Source organism: Cricetulus griseus, chromosome 3 (assembly GCF_003668045.3).
Source record: "Cricetulus griseus strain 17A/GY chromosome 3, alternate assembly CriGri-PICRH-1.0, whole genome shotgun sequence".
Classification (NCBI taxonomy): domain Eukaryota; kingdom Metazoa; phylum Chordata; class Mammalia; order Rodentia; family Cricetidae; genus Cricetulus; species Cricetulus griseus.
Genome location: NC_048596.1, coordinates 63,845,907 through 63,861,663, shown reverse-complemented (window position 1 = coordinate 63,861,663; position 15,757 = coordinate 63,845,907). Strand labels below are relative to the sequence as shown.

The window sequence follows — 15,757 nt, the reverse complement described above, 5'->3', positions numbered from 1 at the left end:
CAAATAGAAGGCAGTGATAAGCCCTGGTTGTAGTCAGTCTACATACTGATGTTTGCTTTTCAAGAGCTGGGAAAGGGAATTGTTATCCAGGCCCAAAAATCCTCTCGGAAACACCCATTTGGAAATCCCAGCAATATGATAAGCCAGAAGGTGACTCTTGCATTTTTACGGATGCGTAAGCATTTTATTTTAAGATGCTAAATTAGACTGGAAGAGAGGCAAGTACCTTCTGTGTCTAGATCATTAAAAAGCCTCTCTGCTACTCGGTGGTAAGAAGCAAAGGCAACATAGACGTAAGGCTATTTGAACTCTTTATTTGCCACATTTACAATATTAATAACAGTGTTTCCAGAAGTTGTCACATCAAGTAAAAGATCTTCATTCCAGGCTGTCTTTGGGGGCCAAATTGAGACTGGATGCATGCATTTAATAAATTGTAGTCTCAAGTAGTCATTTTTGTAAATAATTAGTTTCAGCGAAAGAATAAGTTAGCATATTGTATGCGTCTAATGTTGCAGGCGCACATACAGCAAACTTTGCTATTAATCAACAGTCGAGCACTGCAAGTGGGGTCTCATACATAATGAATTGTGCTTAAGCCTCATGGGTTTCTTGATAGAAAAATAAAAGAAAACACAAGTGTAGTCAGCTTTTGAATAAAATTTAACTAGATTGCTCTGCATCCTATAATTGTTTTGGAATCATTAGGGACCTGATCATTCATCTGTAGTTTTGGGGTGTTTTTATCTTCATCTGTCAAATAGTGGAGACTTTTAATGATATGTTAAAGTGTTGATAAAATAGAATTTTTCTTTTAATGACTTACATTAAAAGTGTAAAGGTATATATAGCCTTTTTAAAGATATTCTAATAGCCCATGTATTCTATTTAAACTGTCTTTACAATATGGTTTTAATTGCTGATGTGTTTTTAACACACAATTATCTTTTTAAGAAAAATATGCAATCCTTATGGGGAAGAGTTTAAAATTTACATAAACTTTTCTCCATTTTTGTGGATGCATTAAAATGCTATAGTAAATTCTTTTGTAGTTTTATTTAGGATCTGGAATTTATTTCAGCCTCAATTTTGGGGTTGTTTGTTTGAGGTAAAGTCTCACTGTGTAACTCAGGTTGACCTTGAAATCGGGATTCTCCTGCCTCATTTGACTGAATGAGCCTAAATGTTGATGTGTTCTTGTGGAAATTGATAACCAACTTCAGCAGTATCCTTATGACCATCTAAAGCCATCAAAATGGAAAGTTGCTAGATTTCATACTGCCTGCCCTCTTCATACCGTTGACCCCGGGACAGGTATAATTTGATGGCTTGTGATGCTAATTATAAAATTAGAACTCATGCCAGACACAAAGAGACATAGATAGGAACAGCTCAATGAGACAGTGCTGAGTGGACTTCAGAGCCCTCCGCTGTGAGTGTAGGGTGCCACTGCCTCTCCTACAGGCTGTCTACTTCCTATCCTTCTAGGAATGACTGCTTTTGTTCCCTCTTGCCCTGTCTGGCATGATAAGAAGTCTTCCATTGGAGGGGAATGCATCTTTGAAAATAGGCATTTTGTTGGTCAACTTTCTGATGCTATGATAAAGCACCTAGGATTCAGAATTTTAAAAGAAGCAATGTTTATTTAGGTCATGTTTTCAGTGTGTGGTCATGTAACCTCTACTGTTTCAGGCCTCTATGAAACAGAGCATCATGGTAGAAATACATGGCTGGTAGGGCCACTCATTCAGTTAGGAAGAAGAGAATGAGAGCAAGGGGCCATGATCCTGAACCACTTCAAGGGCACACACCTCAGTGACCTAACTCTTTCTAATAGGCCTCATCTACTAATGATCAAACCTTTAGCACATGGGCCTTTGAAGGACATTGTAGAATCAAACCATAGTAGGTACTGTGTCAGGTCTCTTAAAAGTCACCTGTAAACTCTCTTGTTATGAGTGGTGCAGATTCTTGTTTTAAAATACTAACCAGCATTGCTATTTCATACTTATTTATTCTACTTTACTTTCTGTTGGTGTGGTAAACACTGACAAAACCAACGTGGGAGAGGCTAGAGCTTATTTGGCTTACATTTCTGTATCATAGACCATCACTGTGGGAAGTCAGGGCAGGAAGTCAAGCAGGAACCAGGAGTCAGGAATTGAAGCAGAGACCATGGAAGAATGCCGGTACAGGCTTGCTTACCCTGACTTGCCCAGCCACCTTCCTTATATAGCCCAGGACTAACCTACCCAGAGGTGGCACCACTCATAGTGGGCTAGCCCCTCCCACATCAACAGTCAAGAAAATGCCCTATGACTTGCCTACAGGCTGGTCTGATGGAGGCAATTCCTCAATTGAGATCCCCTCTTCCCAGAGCTATGTGTTGAGTTGGAAAAAGTAATTATGACACTTGATTGTTATTATCCTTATTTTTTATTGTAGAAAACACTGTTCTTTTGGGTGGGTGGAAAATCTGTGACTTAGCCAGCCTTTGAGTCACTGAGAATAGCTCATGTGTGTAGTGAGGTCATTACCACAGCTCTGTTAGTGAGCTGTTGGTGAGCAGCATGACCTCAGTGCAATAGCGAGCCTTAATGGTTCTTCACCTTTGGCTCAGGTTCCTTATTGAGGTTGCTCTTTCTTATCATTGGCATCAACTCTTTTATTCGCCCTGTTTCTATTCTGTATCTTAAAATCACTCTGGAAAAGGTGAACTGTCAAATCTGCCGGTGAATGTTGCCTGGACAGCTCCCCCCACCAGGCAGTGCTACAGAGCCATCACTCATTGCTCATTCATGAACTGGCATGAGAAGGGAGAGTCAAGCATGGAGTTGTTTGAAAGGCGTCAGTGAAAGCCACTGCTGTTGCCCTGCCTGTCTCACCTTCACATCCCCTCTATCTGCACAGTTGGCTACAGGTGCCCGAGGAAGAGGCCACCTGTGTGGGCACTCTCCCCAGTAAGCCGCAAATGGAATCAGATCTTCACTGAATTGGAATGAAGAGTTTAAAGGCTTTATTCAGTCTGCCTTTTTCTAAAAAGCGGTCTTTATTGATAGCAGGAAGCATAGTTTGTTTCTTGTCTTCAATCCTGCCCCTGGAAGAAAAATGCCAGAGTTTTAGTGAGAAGGCATAATTAGATGCAGGACACATCCATCAAACACAAGCCACTCGGCTAGAGATCTTCTAAATTAGACATAATTGTGCACGTGCCAGCACGACGGAGCAAGAGTCTCCACACAGTGTTTAGAAAGTCACCTCTGCCGCCGTTGTGCCTCAGTGAGCCTGTGAAGTCCGGAGCTCCATCCCAGAGTCCTGGAGGCCCCCTGTCCTCCACACCATGCACTGGAAGCCAGAGGAGGCAAGATGTGCTTGGCCTTGGCAATGTTCCTCACCTAAGGCTGTCAGGAATGCTGCTTGTAGACTCAGCTCTAGGCTCCTCCTCCTATGAAGATCCCTGCCAGGAACACCACAGGTTGCCACACAGCTTCCTCTACACCTTGCTGAAGGACACAGCCTACATAGCCTACATTGGCTCCTTGCTGGCATCTGGAAGAAATTTGGTCTGTAAAATTCTTCTTGTATGACCCTCTAGTGTCATAGTTAACATTCATAGCATAGCATAGCATTCAAAGCCAAGAATGCAAAGTCAATCCCTGGGGGAGAGAGTGGGTCATAGAGGAGATGACATGAGTACCTGGTCTTGTCATTCTGGATTCTGATTGTCCCATAGCAGCAGCCACCTTGGGGGTGACTGTCAGTACCTGGTTCCCATACATGTGAATGGCTCTAAAGAAGTTATAGCCTATTTTCTTACATCAAATGATGTTTATGGTAAGTACATTCATTTTACTGTCTTAGGAAGTTAGGAGTCATTTAGCATGAGCCTTCAGTGATTCTAGTCTACTCCAGTGGCTTCCTGGAGCATCTCAAATTCTGTATGCCGAAGTCTCCCATTAGCTGGGCCATGTTTTAAGTTGTTGGTAAGTCTGTACTCTGGGAAAAATGGGAAGAGGTGGTGACAGGTGTGCCCTTATGTTCCTCTTGTAGCATGGCATGCACATGTCACTGCTTGGTCAAGAATGAGACCCCAGGCAAGGGCTCCTGTGGAAGACTATAGCATTGAACCACTTGCTGTACAGAGCCTTGCCATCTCTGGTCTCCAGTCAGTGGTTAATCAACTTGGCACGATTCAGAAAACAAGAAGCACACCCCACCCTGCAATGGGACCATCTCCATTAGTCTTGGCTGAATTAGTCTTGCCTGTCTTTCCTTCGGTTCCTGAGGGAGTACATGTCTTGATACGGAAGCTTCATATAGAGAGAATAACTCTGCTCGTGTGGCAGAAGTCTGGACTGGGGCTTTGGAGCCACTTGTCTTTGCCCTGTGCAGAAATGATCCGAGCTGCCATGCACTGTGAGTGGTCCTTTCTCAAAGTCAAGGAAGGGAAATGAGTTGAGGCCCTCACACAGACAGCAACAGCAGCAGCACAACTTCACATGGACCATCCTGTGCTCTGGAAGCCCAGGAGGCAAAAAGCACACTGTTGACCTGGAATTACCAACAAATGCTTGTTTCTTGAAGAAATCTTCAGAACAGGCTTTAGTTGGCCCCACCCACAACAGGTTAAAATGCCTCATACTCCATCCTTCCATGGGAGAAGCTTAAGGAACTAGGGTCTCTTTTTTTCTGCCCCCAGCCATCTTCCAATGCCAAATTAAAGAACAAAAGTGGGGTTTTTGTCACATTTCACCTCCCTATTCCTTTATGGGGGTGTTGACATGCTAGCCTAGAGAGGTGGTCCTGTGCCAACCACTGGGATTAGAGCAAATGTCCCTAAGGGATACCAAGCACTATATGAGCAGTTCTCAGGGGCTTGCATCTTGTTCTGGGCTGGTACTGAGGAAACTTGAATATGGCATTCAGCAGAGTGGGGGCACAAAGCCCCTAATTATTGGAATCTCAGGGTTCGTCAGTGGGGAGGTCTGGAGGAACTCCTCCATCATAAGAGCAGCTGTTAGCTCTGCTGTCACACCATAGCTCTTCTCTGGACGACCAGCCGGGAAGGCTGGTGGAAGAGGGCAGGGCAAGAGAATAAATTTCATTTTATTGTAGAAATGGAAATTTGTGTCATGGCTTTAAAAATCTAGTTTTATGTGTGTGTTTAAAGCTATTCATTTTAAATGTAGCCCCATAAATCCTTGCTTCGGAATCAAAGCTGTTTAATTACATTTCACCCATGGCTAGTTATCTAGTGTCGATGGAGAAAGAGTTAAAAAGAGAACCCCAGAGTGAATCAGAGGTGAGATCTTTAGCACAAGCATAAAAAATCAATTTAAGATGAATTTTACTACTATAAAAATCCTTCGCATATCCTTTTAAGACTGGGAAATGCTAGGAAACACAGCTCGCCCTCTGCAAGGTGGAGGGAAGGCCAACATGGGCATCAGAGGTCTCTGAGCAGTCACTGGGAAATACGGAAGCCCCAGACTCATGCTTTAAAATGCTCCCTTGCACAGTGAACATGGATGTCCCTCAGGACCCCTGTGTGCAGTGCCCATCAGCACCCACACTAATCTGGCATTGATGCTACATTACTAGCTAGTCTTAATTTCATGTTTTATCTGTACCTACTCCACCCCACTCACCACTCATGCCCTGTGAAGGTGGTAGTTTGATGTAGGACCTAAAATCCTTCCCCCTCCTTTGTCCTTAGTTGAGGGTCTGAGCACATGAACATGAATTTGTATTCACTGACAGTCTGAACAGGTGGCATGAACCCTGAAGACTATGGGGCTGCCTTGCTCTAGAGGGACCCACTCACCTCCAGCAGACACCACACCTATTCCCTCAGTCCCCCCCCCATCCCCAGGGACCAGGAGGGCAAAGTACGTTATATATTTCTACATATCTCCTCTTAGATATCATTCATACACCATTCACTTGCTTAGTGAGCGACAGTAAGAATAGAATGACTGAGCATGTATCTCTAAAATTGAATGATATCTAAGCCAGTCACGGGCAGAAGTTTTCCCTCCCATGATCAGACGTTGCTAATAGGGAAAGCAGTCAGGGCAATGAGACAGTTCCATCTCCCCAGGAGACTCCCAAGAGAGGCCTGTAGTCTGCATGTGGAGTGAACTGTCATCTCTTGGGCCCACCTAGGGCATACAGGGAACAGCAGCTTGGACTGACACCGTACCTGTTTGTTCAGGCACTGGACTGAATGAGGCCCTGCTTAGCAGCTTCAGAAGGGCCAGTTGTCATAGCCACAGGATTGGCCAGCTCAGGGCTCGATTGTGTGTATATAGGGGTTGGGATGTGCAAAGGACAGTCCCCAATGTCACTCCTTAGGTACTGTCCATCTTGTTTAGACAGGATCTCTCACTGGCTTGGAACTCACAATCAGGCTAGGCTACTTTCCTGTTCCCAGCACTGAGAGTATGAGAACTTGCTGTGGGTCCCAGCTTTTAAACTTGGACACTGAGAGTCAAATTTAGATCACCATACTTGTGTGGCAAGCACTTCACCAGCTGAGCTTCCTCCCTGCACCTCTCAGGCCTGACGGAAGAAGCCATCCTCTTCTGCCCCAATATCCCCATGGATTGTGGTTTCTTTCTCTACCCATCCTCTGGTTCCTCCTTCCTGAGGGCCAAATGTGTTCATGTGCTTCCAAGGCCTTTTCTGAATGACTTCCTGACCTCTCGGAAAACAGTACAAAGGAGCCTGGAAGCGCATTTCTTTGAAAAATACAAAGACTGAGTGGAGACACAAAGCTGTCCTAGGCAGTCAGACACCTGCACAGGCCCGTTTGTAACACTGCCCTATGAGAGTCAGCTCTGCAATACACAAACAAGGAAGGAAGTGAACACCAGCACCTTGTACCTCCTCAAACAAAACCTTCCTTACATAACCCCCCCCAGTCATGTTCATGGGGTACCCTGCTATAGGACCTTCTGACCCTGCTTGCTCTGGGAACCAGGTCATCTTCATGTGATTTGAGACCTTCCTGTCCTACCTCTGAAGGCAGGTCTGGCTCTGCTGCTTTTTACCTTAGTCTTTATCTAAAACTGTGTCCCCATCCCCAGCCCTGGTAACTCTAGTGACTCCTGTCTGTGGAACCCATCTTGCACTCTACCAACTTTATACTGCAGCCAGGCCTATGCACCAGGCCCTTGGTCACACCTGTGTGGGACCCCATTTCCAAAGCTGACTGAAGGCCTCCTGCCTCACCAAGATGCCCATGTGTGGACACAGACCTGTGGACTGAATGATTGTGCCAGACTTCACAGGACACAGGAGCCAAAGGAGATTGGTGAGATTAACAGTCCAAGGAGTCTTCACCTCTACACCATCCAGGCCTTTCCACCTTCCCATGAGAGCTCTGACACTAGATTGCCTGAGAAGGCCGGGAGAAGCTGTGTCCTGCAGGCTCAGAGCATGCTGTTGTCTCGAGCCTGGGAATGACAAGAAGGAGGAAAATCACCAGAGAAATCAGATCCAGTGTCTGTGCCTCCTGGGTGTGGGTCCCAGAAAATTGAAACAAAAACCGAGTCTGCCATAAAACTCCAGGCTCAGAGCCCAAAGCACAGAAGCCGCCTTCCCGCGAAGCATGTGTTCTTAGCCTGTGGAGCACAGCCTAGAAGGCAGACCCCAGCTGAGCATAAACAATGGGCTCCATGAAGGACCAAAACAAGGAACAGAAGATGAGCCCAGTGCAGGATCTGCAAGAACCCATCCAAAACAGCTATGAAACACCTCAGTTTTAAACCCCAGGGCATCAGCCAAAGGACAGAGACTGCAAAGAAGGAACAGGAGAATTTGTTACTAAACACCTCCAACTAGACACCCCAGGCAGAAGGGAGTCCCCTTTCCCCATCCTTGAAGCACTAAACTTGTAAGGTGATGTCACTTGTCTCTGGTGCTAGGGAACATGGGTCAGCATATTCTAAGGAGCTTCCAAAGGTGTAGCCCAGAGCCATCTGCAAAGGGACGCCCCGCCCCCTCTGCTGTGGGCATTCGGGTGAGAAGTGGGAGGTGGGTGGTACAGTCTTAATTGCCTGGTGTTTAGTTTCTCTGGTGATTACTCGATGATGCTGACTTACAAACCCTAAATGGAGGCATGACATTCCTGTGTGTCCGTTTGCTTGTCCCCAGGCACTGTGCCTGCAGAAGCTTGCCATCTACATTTTGGACCCTTCCTATATTTAATAAACCTGGGGATAGAAAAACAGATAAGTGACCACAGTGCCTTCTCACCCAGCGTCCCTTCGTGGTCATTTCTGTTCATTTGAAGGTCTCTGTGTGTCTGACGAGACACACGCTGGGGAGTGGTCCCAGTCTCCCTCCATTAGCTCCAGTAGGTATGCTTTTTCACACATGTGGTGACTGAGTTTCTTATCCCTTTTGCAGCCCCAAAGAGGCCCCAGCCAGTCCTGAGTTGCTCGGTGGGCCAGAGGATCTGCCAGAGTCCCTGGTGCAGTGCACAACCTGGTTGGAAGCCTATTTCCAAGAACCTGCAGCCACGGAGGGGCTCCCCTTGCCTGCTCTCCATCACCCTGTGTTCCAGCAAGGTTGGTAACCGTGCTGCCTTTGGGGAGCCTGACTTATTAACTATGGCTGACATCACAGCTCGTTACTGACTACACAGGCTTGGAATTTTCACATCGTCTAAACACAGGCGGCATGCCGCCAAGCCGAAGGCCGAAGGCTAAGAGCTCGCGACCCCGCCCACTCCGAGTGGTTGTGTTAGTTTTGGCACATGGTCACATAATTCTTGGCAAAAGCAGTAAAAATGATGCATGCAGATCAACTCTTGACTCTGGCTTGGCTGAAGGGTTTAAATAGGAACACATCTGAATGGCAGTAAATTCTTCAATAAGCTTATTGTTAACTTCAACTCTCTGCCTGCCAACAGCACAGAAAATGAGCCTTGTATCTGGACAGTTAGCCTGAAGTGACTTGGTAACAGTGACTTCAGAGCTCACTCCACCACTGCATCTTCCCAGATAAGTTTGATTTCTCCATCTTAACCATGTGTATATTCTAAATGATGAATTGAAAGTGTGTTGCTTAAATATAGTTGGCTAAGGGCACTTAAAGTCTCCCAGTAACCTAAGAAAGCATCACATTTCTTGTAAAGCTTGTTTGGATCTGTTCAGCACAGAAATTAATTGCTACAGCTAAGATCATCCTGGGCTGATAAACAGAAACTTATTCTGCATACTGACTATTACAAGAAATCATTTAATATAAATTAGTATATATGCACATTCAGATATATGCATGCAAATAGACGTGTCTCCTTAGGGGGGAAATTGATTTTTTTTAACTATGGTGAATTTAAAACAATCTTGAGGTTGAGAATGGTGTTTACTAAGTATAATTTAAAGGTGTTTGAATTGCACCTGCTTCTCAGTTCACACTTGAAGATGGAGTTGAATTAAAAAAAAAAAACAGAAAGCAAAAAACAAAACAAGGTCAGAAGCCCTCTTAGTGCATTAATGAACCTGACTCGGTTCATTAATGGCGTCAGACAAGTGAGGGAATAAAACAGAAGAATCTACTTTATGCAAATAAACTGAAAGGCCATGAATGGACACCTTGTTCACCCCTGTCTTATCCAGGACTGTGTTCAGGGTGCCAGAATTTATTAAGGGGTTTCTGGGAGAGATGGATGGATATCTGGAGGACATTGTGTGCCCAGTGACAACCAAACACCTTCAACATTTACCCACCGGGGAAGAGCATTTGTCTGTATACCTGCCCACACTTTTGAGTGTGACACTGAGAGCTGTGGCTGAAGTGACTGTGTGTGACTGTTGAACACATCCAGCTGCCCAGCACAGGGGGCATGTGTTGCTATGGAGTCCAAGGAAGTGAGGGTTGAGTCAGACACTTCTAACCACTGTGTCCCTTTGAGGGTTATTGCCTGAACCCGGATGGTGGGAGGTGGGGGTGCCAGTAAGCATCCATCTCTGAAGCCTACCAAGGGCGTCCACTACGGTTCAGGGTCTCCAGATAGAAAATGATCTTCTAAAGGCTGCACTATCTCCATAACCCCATGAGGTAGGAGATGAGGAATGAGCCTGTAAAATCCTAACCTTTGCCTGAGATTGGTTTTATGGCTTAAAGAAAACTGTAGAGGCCAAAATTGTAAGGAAATGACTCACTTTTGGCAAGGCAGACAGTGGGGTCTGCTGGCCTGGTGCCACCAGGGTCCAGAGAATAGCTGGCCCTTATACAGATCAGTCCAGTGACATGGAGATGGTGTGGTGTGTGTCATCTCATGGTCAGTGGAGGGTGCCCACCGAGAAGGGCGCTAGAAAAGCCAGGTGTTCCTCTGCAGCAACAGATCCAGAGGAGCCCTTCCGCCCTCTCTGCTGCTCCTGTGAATGTCAGTCGGCTCCTGAATCAGGTACCAGACCCCAAAAGTCCCCAAGAATGTCCCCAGCACTTCAGGAGTCCACACCAGGCCTACACAGAGGCAGTGCACTGTGTCAGCATGTCCTTGTGGGTCTTTGGAACCAGGAAGATAGATAGAACCATCAGAATAGGGTGAGGCCATGGGTCACCCCCAGCTCTCCAATACAGGTAAGCACTTCCAGATAGACAAGATCCACTCTGGCAGTATTAGATAGGACTAGGCTGCTTCTACACACTTTTTCCTCCTGGTGTGTTGGGAATTTTAAGACTCAGGCTGTCTGCTCCCAAGGTCGCTTGGACCAGGCCTGCCTCTGATAGTTAGTGGCTGCTGTGGGGGCCAGGGTTTCCCACGCCCCAGCATGTGCAGGCCAGGTTTTTTTAATTTAGTGTAGTCATTTGCTCCTGGGCAAGGACCAGGTGTGCAGAATTTACAGTTTGGAGAAGGAGGGGGTAGGGTTGGTTAGGGTCCCCTGACTTACATGGAATTAATTAGGTCTACTACACATGTGTAAACGACCCCATCCCTTTGTCCAGTTTACATTTTGTAATGCCAGGGAAATAGCAGAAGGAAACTCCCACAGAGATCATCTTGGGATATCTCAGTGTCCTCCAGAACCTGGGGACCCAAGACCAATCTGTACTGAAGAGTGGGCCTGCTTTGCTATGGAATTAATGTTTCCTTTATGTGTTCCATTTTCTGTCTACTTCTACTTCTGGATTGGTTTGACATGCTTTTTTTCTTGGGGGGGGGTGTTTGTTGTAGATTGCTTTTGTTTTATTTGTTTCTATATTTGTCAAGATTTGGTCCCAGTCTGTCCATCTCAACCTGTTTTTAGAAGAAGGGGCTAATGGGCTGGAGAGATGGCTCCCTGGGTAAGGTGCTCGCTGTCCAAGCCTGACTAACTGGGATCAGATCCTAAGTGCCCACGTAAAAGACAGAGGAAGTGGTGCACATCTCTTATCCCAGTGCTCTCGTGATCCCTGATGAGACAGGAGAATCCCTGGAAGCTCCTGTGCCAGCTAGTCTGGGCTATACAGTGATGGAGGAAGGATGGGGGGGCTGTCTTAAACAAGGTGGAAACAAGGACCAGCTGTACCCAAAGTTGTCTCTTATCTCCACATATGTCCTGTTGCATGTACTCACCTACACTCATATGCAAACATGGACAGTTACACACACAAAATTTTCTAAAGGGGGTTTATTATATTTGCGTTCCTCCTTGGGCCCCCACTATGTATCTTTTGGCCCATGGAACTGCAGTCCTTCAGGGGCAAGACCACTTCTCCTTTCCAGGGTTTCTCTATGACAATGATTCTCAACCTTCCTATTGCTGCAAGCCTTTAATACAGTTCTGTGTGTTGTGGTGACTCCCCCAACCATAAAATTATTTTCATTGCTACTTTATAAATGTAATTTGTTATTGTTATGAATTATAATGTAATCATCTGTGTTGTCCAGTGGTCTTAAGCAACCCTTTGAACGGGTTGTGACGGACAGGTTGAAAACAGCTCTAGGAGTTGAGTGTACAGTTCATGCCTTGTCTTTTTAAGGCTATCACATGTATTAAGTTGAACCCTATGAAACTGCATTTGGTAGATTTAAACTACAACCTAATTTCTGCTACTTGGAGACTTTGCAAAGATTAGTGACATTTGGTCTGTTTGGGCATTTATATATGAAGGAACAATGGTCCGGAGCCTGTGATGCCATATCCTGAGCCTCAGCAAATAAGGGTGCTCCCAGGGGGGTGAGGGTAGGGGTCCCCCAGGAGAATCTCCAGAGGCAACCTGTGTTCAGTTTTCTACATGAGAAGATAGACATTGCCTCACTACATTCTGTAGGAGTTTTACACTGGAGATGAGCTCTGGAAATACAAATTATCTATCAAGTCAACATTTTTAAAGCAAGATGGACTTTTCACTTAAAAGGGTTTTTTTAAAGTTTTATTCCTACTATTGGAACTAGATAAATATATGCTACTCCCAAAGAGACAATTCACATCTTTATATTTTGTTGTCCTAGAATATTATGTATTTATATGTTATAGATAATCTTAGTCATTTAAAATTTGGAGTCATAGTGGAATGTATTAACTGTATAGATGATAATATTTTACTAAAGCACACATAAAATTGAAATGCATGTTATAAATATTTTAAATATATGATTGGACTATATATTATCAACATATTAACTATTGGTATACAGTTAAGAGTCATGCCAAAAACATTAACAGTAGGAGACAGATAGGTAAAAACTATTTCTTAATTTAAATGTTTTCCTGAATTTTAGCTGGACCCCTATGCTCATTCTCTCCTAAAATATGAGATTTATGTGTCTCTTATCTAAAGTCCAGGTGTCTTATGGCAGAAGGAAAAGTCAGATCCTTAGAGTGCAAAAGCATCCCTCCTTCCCAGCCACAAGAATGGCTGATGGCTTTATGAAGCTGGGAAAACCTCCATGACTGTGGGCCCTGTGAGCTCACCAGGTGTGTCCTGCCCTGGGCCATGTTTTTATGCCCGATAGTAAATTACTTCTGAAGAAAGTGAAGGACAAAACAGGGAAAGAACATTTTTGAATGCTTATAAATACTTTCTGCTGTTAGCTCAGATCACCTGGAGGTTTGCATCCACCAGAGTATTCAGGCAAGCACTGACAGTGCCTGGAAAGTCACAGGTGAGCCCTGCCCCTCAGCCAGTGTGAACATATCCGGTCTGTTACTATGGCAACTACTTTTTCTTCTCTTGACTACTACTGTTAATTAGGGCACAAATGTGTATTGTATGAAGGGAACCCATTCATAAACTTGGATGTGACCTCACGTGCACACCTTGTCTGCCTTTAAATAAAAAGTAAGTAAACATTCCTTCTTGAGCTGGGCCCCTCTGCCCCTTTCCACCCCTCCAAGCAGTGTGATAGTCCTCTTGAGCCCTTCCTTAAGTCAATGGCTTTGGGAAGACCTAGCAACTGAGCCAGGGTGACAGACAGGCTTATTGCAGACAAGACACACTTTTCATAGAAATTCGCATCTCTTCCTTCTTCTCAGAATAAAATATGCAAGAACGAACATAAATGGCATATCCCCCCTTCCTTTCCCCAAGAATTGGGCCTTTGATGTTCAAGAGCAGCGAATATTAAAGGCCAGCCCTGGCAGGCTGTGGAAACCATACCCATTTATGACAAATGTAAAACAGCACAAATCTAGCCGAATGTGATGCTGTCATTAGTTTGTGAGTCGCAGTCTTGAAAATAACCGTGGAGGAGCCAAATCGGTTTAAAAGAAGATAACAAAATGGTTTAAGCTACTTAGGTTGAATGCCAATTATATTTTAATATTCAACTGAGCATATTTTACTAAGAAAAAAGGCGGCGTTGACGCATGCATAACTCATTGGCAGCGTCGGCCAGCTGTGCCACTGTACTCTCCGAATCACTTTGTGCATTTTAGTAGCATGGTAATTTAGTAGAGGCCTACCTGAGTGATGGCATTTTCAATGAGCAGGTAATCTACAGAGAATTTTTATATGGTTATGAGTTCTGTGCTTCAGCCCAGCAACACAAAAATACATCAAGACCAATTACGGTATCAGCTTTCAGTGTGATACCCTCGCCACGCAAGTGCATGTATTTCTGCCCCAGGCATTTCAAATTGCATCTAATTTGAAATCTTTGGGGTTTTAATTAAATTTCAGAATATATGGAATTCTTCATTAGTACCTGCTCTGAATAGTAGATCCCACTTCCCTCCGTCTCTCGTTAAAGAAGTAGGCGGTGGTAAATAGTGTGCTCAAGAGCCGATCATTTGTGGGGCCCGGGTATCGGAACAGAAATGGTGAAATGCAAAATAATATCAAAAAAGATTATTAGTCCGGAGAGAGTCTCTTGATTTGTATTTTAATGGAATTTTACATTTCTCTTAATGATTTGCAAATTGTCCTCTGATTATAAGATGCATTAAGCTTTTCATTTTAATGGCAAAGACACAGCCATTAGCAGAATATTTTTCCAGTCTTCTTTTTAGAGTGCTTCCCTGCAGCAGATAAATATTGAAACCATTAACACCTTTTGATGTGCACGACAGCCTTCGTCATAGATTCCTGCGTGGCCAGTCATGGTGGCTCATACCGAACACCTGGCCAGGGACCAACTCTCCACTTGAGGACAGCAAGAGGCCATGATACCTATTTCTCTCTCTAAAAAACAGACTTTTGTTTTCAGCATTTCATTTGGGGATGTCACTTATTTGTGTTAAATCCAGTTCATTTAAATATTATTAATGACCCAATTTGTTTTAAAAAGCTGGCATTGCTAGGGTCAAGGCAGGTGGATGCTGCTCCCAGCTGTAGCCTGTGGCTCACCATGAAAAGACAGCAGAACAGCCTTACCCTGCTCCTCTGGAGGCTTCCCTGGAAACCTAGTGCATCAAGGGAGAAGCACTGACTCTGTTCGGCAGCTGACTGACCTGACCACACACGACCCCATACAATAACACTTGACTTTAGGTTGGCCTCTGGGATGACATATCAGCCTCAGGGCCAACACTTGCGGCTTCTACAAAGCACATAAGTACAAGGCCAAAGTAGCCTCCGTTCTGCTCTAGCAGCCCCACATCCGCAGGCGCTTTTGACTTTGGCTGTGAGGTGGCTCAGAAGGCAAGGGAGAGGCTCTCAGGGTTGCGTGGTTCTTGCTCCATGTAACCCTCTTATACTAGAGTTCTGCTTCATGATGATGAACTAGGTTTTCAGGAGTTCAAAAAGGGCACTGCTAAGTGCATTGCAGCAGTGAGGGGAAACCACTGCCCCTGCCCCATTGTAGAAAGTTGTCCTCTAGGCATGACGTGGCCACCGCCATTATGAATATTAAATGGAAAACCTGCACAAGTCTGGGTCCATTTGTGTTCCATCGTGTAACAGGGAGGGGCTCATGAAGCCCCACTCCTCCCTTAAGGATCTATAGGCAAGCAGTTCATGGTTGCTAGCAAGGAAGTGTCCACAAAGCCTGCCCTTGCCAGAGGATATAGAAACAGTTAATGATGGCTCAGTAATGCAGTCACTCATAAGTAGCCCATGATTCTGTATGCAACACCAAGTCATTGGTTCACCAAACTAGACTAGAATGAGGTCGTTTCTTTGGCCTGTCATTGGTGCCCTGTCTGGCGTGAGTAGACATGTGTTTGTCCTCCCAGACAAGTTCACACATTTGTCAGCGCCACTGCCTCTGAGCAGCTCTAGTCCTCCACTGTTACTTCCTGTCTTTTCTTGAAGTAGACACTGCCTGGCTCTTGAGGAGAAATTCAGAGAACAGCATGCCCTTTTTTTGACCTCTGCTAGC

At 45.0% G+C, this 15,757-nt stretch overlaps 1 protein-coding gene across 1 annotated transcript in view; it reads left to right on the top strand.

The window, feature by feature from the left end:
• Mgmt (O-6-methylguanine-DNA methyltransferase) overlaps positions 1–15,757 on the top strand; it is a 183,100-nt gene that overhangs the window by 130,696 nt on the left and 36,647 nt on the right. The window contains exon 2 of the mRNA XM_035441285.1: positions 8,413–8,573. Coding sequence (XP_035297176.1) covers positions 8,413–8,573 — 161 coding nt within the window. The remainder of the gene's footprint in view (positions 1–8,412; positions 8,574–15,757) is intronic.